This window comes from Miscanthus floridulus, chromosome 8 (assembly GCF_019320115.1).
Source record: "Miscanthus floridulus cultivar M001 chromosome 8, ASM1932011v1, whole genome shotgun sequence".
In the NCBI taxonomy this organism is placed as follows: Eukaryota; Viridiplantae; Streptophyta; class Magnoliopsida; order Poales; family Poaceae; genus Miscanthus; species Miscanthus floridulus.
The window spans coordinates 90174950-90189765 of NC_089587.1; the positions used below are offsets into that span (position 1 = coordinate 90174950).

Here is a 14816-nt window from a genome sequence, read left to right on the forward strand (position 1 = left end):
CAAAATAAAACTTACAGTTATCTCACTAATGTAGTCAAGGATGATGATTTTGACTTTTGAGTAGTCGATTACTTTAGATTTTGAGAAAATGGTATTTGCCACTGGATTAATTTGTCTCAAGGTATTTTTTTCTTAACATTTTGCTAGTTATTTAATATATCAAATCTGAGGCTCAGTGAACCTCATTGAACTAACATATTTTAAATTTTTTATTAGCATTGGCATCACAACTGGCAATTTCTACAGTTAATTTGACAGTTTTTTTTCTTATTACTTTAGACTAGCGTGGTGTCAAACTTTTGCAATTTCATCAAACTTCAGAACTGAAAACAGCAACTGTCAGCAACATTGGTCTAAGACATTTAGTGTTAATACTTTTGTATTTGTTTTGATCTCAATAAGGGAACAATTTCCAGGCTACAGGAGTCGACACTAAAACACAACAGCCCTACTCCTACCATGAAACTTGCCTAGACGAAGATGATGCCGTGCTCCTTAATGGTGTCAATCACGATCCCGAGCTTGCCCTCGATCCTCTCGTTCTTCTTGGGCTCATAGGCCAGAGCAAAGACGTCGGCGTCCATGGACCTCTCGGCGATGAGCCTCCCGATGGTCCTGCAGGCGTTGTCGTCGACAAGGGACGGGAGGGTGAGCCGGAGGTCCTTGGCGTTAGTGGTGGCGACGGCGATGACCTTGCTGGTACCCCTGTGCATGACCTTTGCGTGCACGAAGCGCTTGGAGAAAAAAACATTGAGCAGGAAGGGGCGCCTGTACATGTCCGTGCGCTGCTTCCACGACTTGCGGTTGGGCCGCTGCTCCGCCTCCCCGCGCGACCGCCGCGTCCACGCCGCGCACACCACCGGGCTCTGCTGCGGCGGGTTGGCGACGGGTTAGATCACCGCTAGGACATCATCGCGGTAGCGAATCGAATCGTAGCGCGCCGGTGCGTGAGAGAGAGGGTTAAGAGGGTTCAGACCTGGCGGTTGCCGGAGGCGGGAGGAGGAACCGGTGAGTGGAGCGCGAGACCAGGGGCCGGCGGGATGCGGGAGACGGCGATGGAGGCGGACCATGAGAGCGACGATGCGCTGACAGAGGGCACAGGGGAATGGCGATGGGCCAGCATGGCCGTCGTGGGGTGGAGTGAGGCCATGGCAGCGGATGTGGGGAGGTGGGCGAACGCCGAAAGGTACTGGGAGAGGAATGGGGTTTTTAGGACGTCTTATCCAGTTTGTTCGAGACTGCGTAGTTTTCTCCGGGAGCAGCGTTTTCCAAGCGTGAAAAATATACTATATGTTGATCGCACTTGCACAGAGAATCTTACAATAAATAGAGTTCCGTTTTCTTTTCACTATATTATAAAACAGTTCGTGCTTTGAAAATTTTGTTTTCTGATTGCTTATGCTTAGTTATTGTGAAAAAAACTTATTCTGAAGCATAAAATGCTTAGCGAGGGACAGCATCTAGACCTTGATATTGGCCAAATACTCACAGCTTACAGACAGCATCTAGATCTTGATTGGCCAAACATTCTCAGCCTACAGATTATGGGATTGACCAGATATTCTCAGCTAGTCAGCTTAGATATTATGGGATTGGCCAAACATTCTCAGCTTACAGGTTATCGGAGGCCAAGACTGCACAAGCTCAAAGTATTTTTGAGTGAAACAGACCAGTTACTCTATCTCAAGTTCTCAACGCTGCTTTGCAGTGTTGGGGAGCCCATACGGAGTATGGGTCAACTCCCCCTCCAAGAGGCCTGATAAAGGAATAATGGCGGAGGCCTAGCCGGCGGAGGCTCTCCTCAAGACGGCGGAGGCCCGGCCGGCGGAGGCTTCTCCCCAAGACGGCGGAGGCCTAGACGGCGGAGGCTTCCCCCCAAGACGGCGGAGGCCTAGCCGGCGGAGGCTCCCCCCAAGACGGCGGAGGCCCAGCTGGCGGAGGCTCTCCCCAAGACGGTAGAGGCCCAGACGGCGGAGGCTTCCCCCCAAGACGGCAGAGGCCTAGCCGGCGGAGGCTCTCCTCAAGACGGCGGAGGCCCGGCCGGCGGAGGCTTCTCCCCAAGACGGCGGAGGCCTAGCAGGCGGAGGCTCTCCCCAAGATGGCGGAGGCCCGGCCGGCGGAGGCTTCCCCCCAAGACGGCGGGGGCCTAGCCGGCGGAGGCTTCCCCCCAAGACGGTGGAGGCCCAGCCGGCGGAGGCTCTCCCCAAGACGGCGGAGGCCTAGCCGGCAGAGGCTTCCCCCAAGACAGCGGAGGCCTAGCCGACGGAGGCTCTCCCCAAGACGGCGAGGCCTAGCTAGAGGAGGCTCTTCCCAAGACGGCGGAGGCCTAGTACAAGAATGACGGTGGAGGCTCTCCCCGGGACAGCGGAGGCCAAGCGCAGTAATCATGGCGAAGGTGTTCCCCAGGGCGGCGGAGGCCCATCAAGGAACGATCAGGTCAGCAAGGCATACGTGGTGACAGTTGATGGGCCTCTAGTGGGCGTCGGCTTAGGCCCAAGATGAAGACATCGCGAGACGGTGTGATGAGAACACCCCTGAGGTTAGACACTAGGGCTGGAATATTCCTGGAATGTACCGTAGCAGTTGAGGGACACTGTTGTAAACTCTGTAAAGTGGTAGTTGAGCCCTATAAATAGGGAACACTTGTAACTGTGAGGGGGAGGTTGGTGAAGCAATTATGAAACCCTAGTTCTTGTGAGTCGGTACTTGATCCTCACTCTCTCCTTCAGGCAGAGCCTAAGCCAAAGCCCGAGTCCGGAGCATCGGCCAAAGCCGAGGGCCTCCGCCCCTTTCTCTTACTCCTACATGGCCAAAGCCTACCGAATCCCTCGTTTAGCGGCCTTCTGTCTGCAGCCTCCGACAGAGGATTTTGTCCGACAGGAGTGCGCTGTGTTCAGGGACCTCTGCCCGTCTTAGGCGGAGGCCGGCCTCCGCCCATCTCGGGCGGAGACCCCGACCTAAGACGAAGGCCTCCGCCCACTTCTCACTCTTGTTAGAAACCGATGTTTCAATAGTGGCGCCCACCGTGCTCGGCACGAAATTTTTCGCAGAGCTACAAGCTGGAGCCTTCGTCGGCAGACCATGTCCTGTGAGAATCCCCGAGAAAAGGTAAAATCCTCAGGGCAAAGGTACGATCTAAACCATAGCAGAGAGCGAAGGTTATAGCTTCGTATAAAACTTTTTCGTAAATCTTCATGGCTAGATGACAGAGATGACAACTGCCGTAAAACCTCATCAACTTTTTGAAACAGGTCAAATAAGCCTTCGGTGATATTAACTTTTTCAAAAAAAAAGAGAGGTGTCAAAAAAGCCTTCGGCAATAGTACTTAAAAAAACAAAGGACAAACAAGCCTTCGCCAATGTCACATGTTTTTAAGAAAGATAAGAAAAAAAAAAACTAAGTTAGGTTGTATAATCTTTGTCAAGAAATGCACCAAAGCTTCCAGTGCCTCCGTCTGTAAAAAAATGTATAAAAAATGTGTGTCATCTTCACATGCCTTCGACACCGATATATATACACACAACTTTGACTTAATTTTGCTATTGCAAATCTGTATCATCTAACCATGAGCAGTTGAACGTCTAAGCAAAGCCTTCGCCAACTGAACCCTGGTGGAACGCCTTCGACGTCTTCATCAAAGACAAGCCTTCGGCCTCTAATGGTCCAGCGCCACAGCTTTATCTCCGCCCAGGCGCCTCAAGCCTGCGCCTGTTTGCGGAGGCCTGCAACGGAACCGAGCCAGACCAGCACCTTCGCCAGACTCGACGACCATCTCACGTCTCTGTTAGCCACCAACGGCTAAGGACCTCCGCTCGGCCTCCACTAAGTCCACGACGCACGGCCGCACCCTCAACGTGTGCGCAGGGCCATGGACGCCACCACGGCTGGCACGGGACAACACGACCACCACGTTTTCGTGCAGAAGTTCATTGGCCTCGCCTACTCGATAAAGATAAGCATAAAAAATCACCTACTCAAATACTATTCTAACAATACAACATGCTGCGTGCTTTTCCATGTTTCAAACAGGCTATAGCAGACCTCCGGGCCTACGGCACACACTCGATATGAGTTCGATGGTGCGGAGCTCGGACCTTCGTCTATTTTGTGTTTTCCGGACGAAACGAGCACCTCAGACAAAAATACACGAAGAGTATCCCATCCTCTCTCCTTTCTATTGAGATATATGTATATACATATATGTGTATATGCATATAAAAAGCCTCGCAGAATGCGAACCTGCACCCTTCGGGCATTCATGACTAGCTAAACTGCTGCAACACAAAAAAATTATGATAAACATTACCTAGGCTCTCTCAAGCTTTCGACTCCCTTTAAAAATAATAATAAAAAAAAACACAACAACTTTTTGCTTTTGTTGGCACAGCCACCGCTGAACAAAATATACTTAGGATTTTCCTTCGGAAGGCTAACTGGCAAGCCAAGCCAGTGTTTGCGCTTCTTTTGTGCAGGTCGTCATTTACTTCATAAGTCCGGGACCTTCGATCACATTTATCTGGAAGATAGAAATACGTGATGTCACACCGGAAGTTGAAACTCAATTCCCTCTGGGGCTTTCACAAAAACCACGGACCTTTGGGATTTTCTGGTTTTTTCGATTTCTCAAGACACAAGAATAAAGCCCATCCAAGCCTCCGGCGATGCTCCAAATGAAAACGGGCTCCAAATGAAAACAGCATTCTTCGTCCATGAAGTCAGGAATTCAATTATTTCTTTTCAAATTAGTAGCCTTCGCCAACAACCTACGCTAAGAATCCGGCCTTCGTCAGTAGAGTAAAGATACTCATCTCAATATGTGAAGACTAGCCAAGCACATCCGAAGGTCAGTGAAGCGTTCCGTGCTACCGTGCTAGTAGCTGATGTATATGCCGCGTCTTCGATATATCTCCAGCTAGAACTCATGAACCGTACTGGGATAATCTCCGGCTAGTATTTGGTTTTGGCTAACATCTTCGGTTGGCTCCACTTATGCGAGCCAACACTCAGCGCTACCACATACCAGATAAGTACACAGTTGAACATGCTACCTTCATGCATTCTCACCATCTCATAATGCCTTATAACTTGTACTCTTATGATTTACTTCATCATAATTTTGATATAACCTTCGCCTCACTTAGGCAAATCTCCAAATCTAACCTTCGCTTACAACTTGTCACCAATGTGACCAAAAAAGTTGTTGCAGCCTTCGCCACATCAAAAACATGGCCTGAGTGGCTATACATGCTTGGTCCTGACCCGGCTAAACTTAAAACAATTTTCAACTCTTGTCGAATCTCTTTTTCAATAACATGCAGGTCACCAGTACTGTAAGTATCTCTTATCCTCCCTTAGAATATATTTTTATTCGTTATATGCGTGTTTTCACCTCCTCAAGCCAAATCAGTCAATACTCTACAGTAGGCAATTCTTCTCGTTAAGTGATCAGCCTTCGTCACATATCTGTCCAACAATTATATGAATCAGTCAATAACCTCCGCCGGTCAGTGGTTCTCATGGAATATTTAACACTTATCAGATAACTCAGTGATCCTCTATGAGTCAGTGAATATTCATCTACAAATGGCCTTCTCCAGTAAGTGGTATTCAACAACCAACAACCTCCGCCCGTCTTAGGCGGAGGCCGGCCTCCGCCCATCTTAGGCGGAGACTGGTCTTCATTATATGTCAGTGCAGTCTCCGTCATCAGTCAGTGGGCAGCCTTTGATCAGTCAACAGCCTCCGTCATCAGTCAGTGGCTTTCATCAATCAAGGTTCTCTACAACTTTCAGCAGGGCATGTGTCAGTAAGGACCTTCGCCGATAATTCATCTGTCAACGGTCTTCGCCGGTCAGTGCCTTTGACACGTATTGGCCTTCACCAATCAATAACCTTTGTCAGTCTTTGGCCTTCATCTTTTTGAGCCTTCGTCAGTCATGGTCTTCGTTCATCAATCAGTGGATTTCATCTATCATTGGTTTTCAGCAGCCTTCGTCACTGATTGGTCTTCGTCACTCATTGAACTTCATCAGTTGGTAGCCTTCGTCACTCTACAGCCTTCGCCTATTAACAGCCTTCTAGTCGGAGACCTCCATCAAAAATAGACTTTCGACATCCAACCAACCTTCGAACCCACAAACACTAACATGTTTTCCTCTTTTTTTTGCAGGCTATACTGACTAAATTCTTTGAAGATCTTCATAATATCTATATCAATCAAATATTTGAGCTAACCTTCACAGGGAACTAATCCTTACTATAGTCACTGCTATGAATCTTACCTGTGCTCATGCAGGCTATCAAGTGGCAGCCTTCGCTAGCCATCTAAAACTATTACCCTCTCATTTGAGGACATTATTTCTTATATGCATAGCTTGTCTTTCATTCAAACTTAACCAACATTCTTGCAGCATGCATAATAAGTTTACACCTTTTAAATATTTTTGCGCAAACGCTATCATTCTCATCATCGCATATATATACTGCGTAAGTACATTGCAATGCATGGCCCAGGCCACCCAGAAGAAGTCCTGAGAATACACGGGCGCCATGACTCTATGCATCAAAATCCTGGAAGAAGTCCTGAAACAACACGGGCACCAGGTCACGAAGCTAAGGCTGTCGTGCTGAGACATCAAAATCCTGGAAGAAGTCCTCAAACAACATGGGCACCAGGTCACGAAGCTAAGGCTATCATGCTGAGACATCAAAATCCTGGAAGAAGTCCTGAAACAACATGGGCACCAGGTCACGAAGCTAAGGCTGTCGTGCTGAGACATCAAATCCTGGAAGAAGTCCTGAACCAACACGGGCACCAGGTCACGGAGCTAAGGCTCTCGTGCTACCTTCGCGTATCATATAAATGACTAACCATCTTTTGCAGCTAGTGGGAAAGCTAGTGCCTTTCCGGGTGTCGAAAGACTTGCAAAGCAAGTCGATATTCAACGAAGCTATAATGCCCAACCCAAGTCCCTAAAAATGCAGGAGATCAACTCAGTTGCATTTTTATGACTTCTCCAGCCTTCGACACGTGGTATCGGCGTCTATGTAGGCATCGCCTTCGCCAAGCTCTTCGGCACGAGGGGCTCTGCAACCATCTTCGGTAACTTCACCAACATCGCCTCCGCCAAAAACACCTTTTGGCCTTCCCCAAGCAGCTTTGCAGGAGGACCTTCGGCAAAACCATGATAACTAGCCTCCGCCAACGCGACGGCATGAGGGGCTTCATCGACACCGTCATCATGTACAACAACATTGCCTCTGTCAAACAACTTTTGCAATATGGCTCCAGAACCTCCATCGACACCTTCGACACCAAGTTCTACAACACCTTCGTCGACGTCTACATCGGCAAACTTGGTTCTGAACACCTACTTCCACTACTACAACTACGTCGCCTACACCAAGCGTCACTAAGGACCTGGTCACGAGCACTAGCCAAGAGGGGCTAGGGAAGCACGTGGACCAGCTTCTCCAGGGCATCAAGTCTTTTTGCCTGGTGCTCGTGAGCAACGGTTTGAAGGCCTCACAACAACCTTCTACCTCGACTACTACGACTACGTCGACTACACCAATCGCGGCTAAAAACTCGGCCACAAACGCCAGCCAAGAGGGGCTAGGGGAGTGCACCAGAGGACCAACCACTCAGGAGCATGAGGCCTTTTGTCTGGCGCTCGTGAATGAAGAAAAGACAAAGGCCTCCACCCAAAGAAGGATCGGAGACGAAGACCTCCGCCTGAAGAAAAAACGAAGGCCTCCACCCAAAGAAGGATCGGAGACGAAGACCTCCGCCTGAAGAAAAGATGAAGACCTACACCCAAAGAAGGATCGGAGATGAAGACCTCCGCCCGAAGAAAAGTCGAAGACCTTCGCCCAAAGAAGGATCGGAGATGAAGACCTCCGCCCGAAGAAAAGTCGAAGGCCTACGGAGGCCGGCACGCCAAGACGATACCAGACTCGGAGGTAAAGACCTCGGAGATGAACACCTGCGAAGGCTTTGGAAGCAAAGGCCTGCGCATCATGAAGGCACTAGAGGCGAAGACCCCAGAGTTGAAGACCTGGGGAGGCCTCGGAGGCGGAGACCCGCACGCCGAGATGACACCAATGGTGGAAGACCCGAAGGTGAAGACCTCCGCACCGAGAAGAGACACAGACGAAGGCTCATACAATCGGGCCTTAGAGACACACCTGCGCGCCAAAAAGACATCAGAAGCAAAGGCCTCAAGGATATAGACCTACGCATCGTGAAGGTCCTAGAAATGAAGACCAGAGCACTGAGCAAAGCCGATGAACCATGCCATAGAAGTAGCAGAAGGAGTCGAAGGCCATAGATGAAGAAATCTGGAAGATAAAGGCACCCAGAGCTGAAAGCCTAAGGAATTAGTGCATGTATAGGTTAGAGTCATGCGCGTGCTCTTTTCTCCATGCCCTTTTTTCCCATAGGGTTTTTGGGATGGAGTTTTTAGCGAGGCGTGCATGAACGGGATGCGGAGGGCAATCCTCGCTACCAAGATCTGGGTTGTATAGTGCCTCTTCTTGTATGAACATCTACCAGGTCATGTAGTACCGTCCATAACCTAGTAGCTGAGGGGCTACTGTTGGGGGAGCCCATACGGAGTATGGGTCAACTCCCCCTCGAAGAGGCCTAATGAAGGAATAATGGCGGAGGCCTAGCCGGCGGAGGCTCTCCTCATGATGGCGGAGGCCCGACCAGCGGAGGCTTCTCCCCAAGACGGCGGAGGCCTAGACGGCGGAGGCTTCCCCCCAAGACGGCGGAGGCCTAGCCGGCGGAGGCTCCCCCCAAGACGGCGGAGGCCCAGCTGGCGGAGGCTCTCCCCAAGACGGCAGAGGCCCAGACGGCGGAGGCTTCCCCCCAAGACGGCGGAGGCCTAGCCGGCGGAGGCTCTCCTCAAGACGGCGGAGGCCCGGCCAGCGGAGGCTTCTCCCCAAGACGGCGGAGGCCTAGCAGGCGGAGGCTCTCCCCAAGATGGCGGAGGCCCGGCCGGCGGAGGCTTCCCCCCAAGACGGCGGGGGCCTAGCCGGCGGAGGCTGCCCCCCAAGACGGCGGAGGCCCAGCCGACGGAGGCTCTCCCCAAGACGGTGGAGGCCTAGCCGGCAGAGGCTTCCCCCAAGACGGCGGAGGCCTAGCCGGTTTAGGCTCTCCCCAAGACGGCGAGGCCTAGCTAGCGGAGGCTCTTCCCAAGACGGCGGAGGCCTAGTACAAGAATGACGGTGGAGGCTCTCCCCGGGACAGCGGAGGCCAAGCGCAGTAATCATGGCGAAGGTGTTCCCCAGGGCGACGGAGGCCCATCAAGGAACGATCAGGTCAGCAAGGCATACGTGGTGACAGTTGATGGGCCTCTAGTGGGCGTCGGCTTAGGCCCAAGATGAAGACATCGCGAGACGGTGTGATGAGAACACCCCTAATGTTAGACACTAGGGCTGGAATATTCCTGGAATGTACCGTAGCAGTTGAGGGGCACTGTTGTAAACTCTGTAAAGTGGTAGTTGAGCCCTATAAATAGGAAACACTTGTAACTGTGAGGGGGAGGTTGGTGAAGCAATTATGAAACCCTAGTTCTTGTGAGTCGGTACTTGATCCTCACTCTCTCCTTCAGGCAGAGCCTGAGCCAAAGCCCGAGTCCTGAGCATCGGCCAAAGCCGAGGGCCTCCGCCCCTTTCTCTTACTCCTACATGGCCAAAGCCTACCGAATCTCTCGTTTAGCGGCCTTCTGTCTGGAGCCTCCGACAGAGGATTTTGTCCGACAGGAGTGCGCTGCGTTCAGGGACCTCTGCCCGTCTTAGGCGAAGGCCGGCCTCCGCCCATCTCGGACGGAGACCCCGACCTAAGACGAAGGCCTCCGCCCACTTCTCACTCTTGATAGAAACCGATGTTTCAACATGCAGTGATGCGTATACTTACCAAAAAAACCAATATGATGGCGCACAATCAATTGCATTGTTACAGGCTCACAGCAGAAGCCCGCTGTTTTACAAGCCCCTTATGGCTATTAATTGGCATAACCGAGACCGAGAGCCCACAGAACCATAAGCCCAAAAGTCCAGAGTGAACATTACTACCTTACATCATTTTATTACATACATGTATAACTATGGCCACGCTCTTTACCTCCTAAAACTTGCCTCCAGGGTCTCGATCAAATCAGAAATTGTATTCCTCAAGTGAAACTGGAACGCCAGTTCTGACAATATTGATACCATGCATTGATTCCTGACCAAATATAATGCGCCCATAAGCTGCATTTGACTGATCATTCTTTGGCAGCCACATTGGCACCACATCCTAAATTTCTGATAGAGATGGCAACCACCAACTTGACATCTGAGATGTTTTCGATGGCAAGATAGCCAAACAACATTGGGTCAAACAGAGAATGAACATAACACGAGATACAGCAACAAATGGGTGATGCTGAGGGCCTCCTCTTTTCCCTTCTCTGTTGGTACCTGCTCAACAAAATTTCCATGTGGTCGAGTTACAAGGTCTGCCCCCAAACACAAATGAGGGAGGCATTTCTACATCCTACGATTCTAGACTACCAATATACATACATGTATGGAAATTACCCAATGCCGCCATTAGTGAAAACCCATCCTCCAAGCTTGTCAGATCAATGTGACCTCACCAAGCCAGCAGCTTTGCTCCAGCCAACCATGATCAAGCTTGCAGCACATATGTGCACGGCTGAGCAACTCAACCTATATCCTTGGGCTCCTGCCAGAGGCAATCTTTTCTCCTCTTGGTATAGAAGGGCATCCCATCAAGAATAATTTGCCCATCTATGTTCATCCGATATCTGTGAAATCTGAAAGAGGTTCTAACTCTTCAATACCAGGAAGGAGACCAGAGTCACCCTGATCTGGGAAGAACTCAAGATCGTCGACCTCTTGCAAGAGATCCTCGGAGTAGTGGAATTCAGAATCGCTGATACCAAATTCAGATAGGGAGTCACTAATGTGGAAGTCAGCTGTACTTGGCAATAGTTGAGCAGGCATACGGAGAAAATTACTCATGACAGTTGGCCCTTCCTGATGCGATTCAGTAATCTTCTGGACTTTGGATTTGGTAGGTCTACCAGATTCCGATGCTGCTTTGTGCTTTCCTATGGACTTTGAACCAGATTTATGGCGGGTGGCATCATTCACGTGGAAAGCTGATGATGCCCAATGAGAACTATCACCATCATAACAAGCTTCTGATGCTATCCTGCAAAGAAAAATGAAAATGATGCATTAGCATTATTTCGTGTAGCAGAGGTGGGCTAAATATTAGGAAAAATCATGAAATTCAAAGAATCACTATTTTATTTAAACTAAGATAAGAATGGCAATGGCCACCACCATTATAACAGCAAAATATGAAGACTTGCGTCAACACTGACCTGAGTCGGTTCTCAGCTTGTCTGCAAGAAAGTCCAGACAATAACGATTGTTCCACTGGCTCTGGAGCCTGTTTGGATGGTTCTGGTTCCAGTATGGACACATTTATTACAGATGGGAAGTCTTCCTCATAAGCATGTTGATGTTTCAAGAAATCTAACTCTAATTCTAAATAATTCCGCCGGTATTCCTGATTTCTTGACGGTGGTGGAATCACCATTAGTGTAGACTTAGCCTGAGCATCTGCAAGGGCTTTCCTAACTAGATTGAAGCTTGGTCTAAAGTTTACCATGGGCCAGTTCTCACTTGATCCACCAGGCTTCTTCACAGGAGAAAACATATGTAATGCAGTAGAGTAAGTATTCATAAAACAGCAGGGATCACGGCGACATTTTGATCTCCAGACAGACGAAATTACAGCCATGAAGTGTTTCTGGAGAAGCAATTCATTGTTAGGAAGTTCACTGGTCACATTCACCATCTGAGCTTGATCCTGAAAAAAAGATATAATAATAATCAGATATTTGCCAAGACAATAAGTTTTATGTCAGCAGTAAATTGCAGATAAGTTTTAACATGGCACAAGCAAAGTCACATGTTCTTCCTGTTTAATTGGATTGAAGATATGCTGGATTGGTAATTGGCCATAAAAACAATATATAAGGACAGAGATGGAACCGTTACGCACCCCCCGCTCCCCCTCCCCCGCACCCGTACGCCGCCTCCCAACCCAGATCCGCCGCCGCCGGCCGCGGCCCCCGAACGCCGCGCGCGCCTGCGGAATCCCCACCCTACGCTCGTCCTCCTCACCCCACTCGCAAGGCGTATGGTGGCCCCCAGCCACAGTCGAGCTTGCCGCCCGGCGCTCGCCCCCGCCCCCGTATGCCTCCCCCCTGCCCAGTTCCGCCGCCGCCGGCCGCGGTCACCGTACGTCTGCGGACTCCCCACCCTGCGCTCGTCCTCCTCACCCCATTCGCAAGGGGTACGGTGGCCCCCGGCCACAGACCGAGTCCGCCCCCCGGCGCTCCCCACCCCAGGCGTCTCCTCCCCGCCGCAAGGCCACCAAATCGGCCACTGTGGAGCCGGATCTCCGGCTCCGCGCGCCCGCTGCTAAGTCGGTCGCCGCTCGCGGCTCGGCCCCTGTTCCCTCGGTCGTCGAGGGGCCAGAGCCCCGCCTCGTCACGGCCATTGCGGCTACGGCCAGTGGGTACGACAAGACGGGAAGCACGTCGGGCAAGCGCGTCAGGTTCACCTCGCCTCTCTGCAACCCCCCGGTCAGAAGCTACTACTCCATGGCCGCTACGCCTACCAAATCCCGCCTCAGATCCGCTGCTGTGCGGAGTCCCGTGCTCCAGTCCGCTGCACCCGGCTTTGATGGGCTCAAGGCCGTCACCGGGCCGCGGCAGCTGGCCGATGGGGCGCATTCACGCGCGCGCTTCGCGTCAGAAGACGAGGACGGGTGGTCTTTGGTGCTCCCGAGACGTTGGTGGCGTCTCCCGGAGTTCAAGAGCATGGCGCATTCAACTCCTTCAACCACCCAGGTCACATCGGCGCGCCATCTCCATAGCGATGATCTGCAGCGGCGTATGAGAGGTAAATGCTTCCGCTGTCTTTCCCTTGGCCACGCTGCGGCGGATTGCAGAGACCCGATGCGGTGTTTCTCCTGTGGCCGCTGGGGGCATAAAAGCTTCGTGTGCACGAGCAGGCATTCACCCTCCAGAAAGCAAGCTTCCACGCCCAAGCCTGCTCCGCCACCGCTCGACGACACCAACTTCCCGCCTTTGCGCACGGCGGCGATGGCAAGGCCCGGGGACCCCGTTGTCCGTCCTCTGGACACATGCGTCGTGGCGTTCTCCGTCGACAACATGGACCAGGAGCTCGACCGTCTATCCATGCACGGCATGGTGGCATGGCTGGGGGGGAACAGGACGGTGGTGGAGCCGGAGGTCATCAAGAGGGCCATCTGCCATCAGTTTCCAGTTCGCCCGGAGGATGTCACCGTCGTCAGGCACGCCCCTGAGGACTTCTTTGTCGACTTCAAGCACCGCCACCACTGCGACGAGGCGGTGGCGCAGGGGACCTTCCCCTATCGCAACCTCGACATCCACACGAGGCCGTGGCAGCTGGTAACGCACGGCGACATCTGCGACCTCAAGTTCTGAGTCCGCCTGTGCCTGGAGGGCATCCCTCTTCATGCCTAGAATGAGAGCATCGCCAAGAGGGCTGTCGCCAGGGCCTGCGACCTTGACTACGTCAAGAAGGCGTCGCTGGACCGCACAGACACCAGGGCACTCTGTGTCTGGGCCTAGACACACAATCCGTCAGACATACCGAAGGTAACGTGGCTCACATTGTCCTGCAGGAAAGCAGAGTCCCACAGCGCGCAGCCTAGGCGCGGCCGCCGGGGACTCACCTTCAGGGTGCTGGTGCACCTTGACCTGGTGGAGGATCCACTGGGGGAGAGATGGACAGGCTGCTGCTCCCCGCGTGTACACGTGGGACTACGGGGTTGTTGACGGTGAAAGGACACCACGCGACCGCCACAACCCTCCGCCTGCTGACTTCCGCGGTGGCCACCGCGACGACGACGACGACCGCCATGGACGCCGAGAGCGCCAGGGCGACAACTGGTACTCACGCCTTCCCCGTAGCCTGTCGCGAGCGCCCAAGGATCGCGAGCGGGAGCGGTCGGAGTCGAGACATGGCGGACGTCGACACTGGAGCCCCGAACACGGGGGTCGTCGTCGACCTCTAAACGACATCGCTCCTGGCCATGGCGCCCACGATTCTGCCCCGAGCGACACTGCTGGCCATGACGTCACCCTTTCGGCCCCAGGCGTCGTGGCTGGACGTGGGGCGGACACACGGTCCCGGCACCTGCTCGCCAAGCCCGCTGACTCCGGCCGCCAGGGAGAGGTTCAGCGCAGAACCAGAGGTCGCAGCAGAGAATGGGCGCAACACCGGAGGCCGCACAGGCACGTGCGTTCGGAGCCGAGGACCACAACGACGCGCTCCAAGTCCCCGTCACCGCGCCAGCACTGCAAGTCGCCGGACTTCAACGGTGCCGGCAACAACCATCATCCATCACCAAGCCCTCCAAAGGTGCGTGCTAATCAAAGCAATGTCAATAACCAGCCCTTCACTCCTTCGCCCGCTGCTTCCCCACCCTACAAGCCGAACGCCACACCTGATGCTGCAGCGCCATCCATGTCCGCACCACCGAGCGATTCAGCTTCGGAGACGCTGACGAACGCTGAACTGCAGGGTCCTCCCATCACCGACCAAGAAAACGTGACACCACAATGACCTCGCCTCGCTACAGAACGTCGCTTCCACTGCGGGCGAGTCTACTCCAGGCGGCCATGTGTCGTCCCCCCACATCGGAAGTAGACACAGCCGGCGAGAAGCCCCCAGG

General features: G+C 52.6%; 2 protein-coding genes across 3 annotated transcripts; both read right to left on the bottom strand.

Moving 5' to 3' along the window:
- Positions 1-293: 293 nt before the first annotated feature.
- On the bottom strand, positions 294-1205 carry LOC136472905 (uncharacterized). Of its 2 annotated transcripts, none has more exons than XM_066470606.1 (2): positions 977-1205; positions 294-866 (listed from the first exon to the last, which is right to left on the bottom strand). In XM_066470606.1, the coding sequence occupies exons 1-2, from the start codon at positions 1148-1150 to the stop codon at positions 471-473; spliced, it is 570 nt and encodes a 189-aa protein (XP_066326703.1). In that variant the 5' UTR covers positions 1151-1205; the 3' UTR covers positions 294-470. The 2 variants fall into 2 exon arrangements, with proteins under 2 accessions (XP_066326703.1, XP_066326702.1); XM_066470605.1 differs by having other exon boundaries at positions 294-869.
- A 9539-nt stretch (positions 1206-10744) lies between these two features.
- LOC136469562 (protein PHOTOPERIOD-INDEPENDENT EARLY FLOWERING 1-like) lies at positions 10745-12590 on the bottom strand. Its single transcript, XM_066467706.1, has 3 exons — positions 12408-12590; positions 11404-11894; positions 10745-11228 (listed from the first exon to the last, which is right to left on the bottom strand). The coding sequence occupies exons 1-3, from the start codon at positions 12588-12590 to the stop codon at positions 10808-10810; spliced, it is 1095 nt and encodes a 364-aa protein (XP_066323803.1). The 3' UTR covers positions 10745-10807.
- Positions 12591-14816: the final 2226 nt, after the last annotated feature.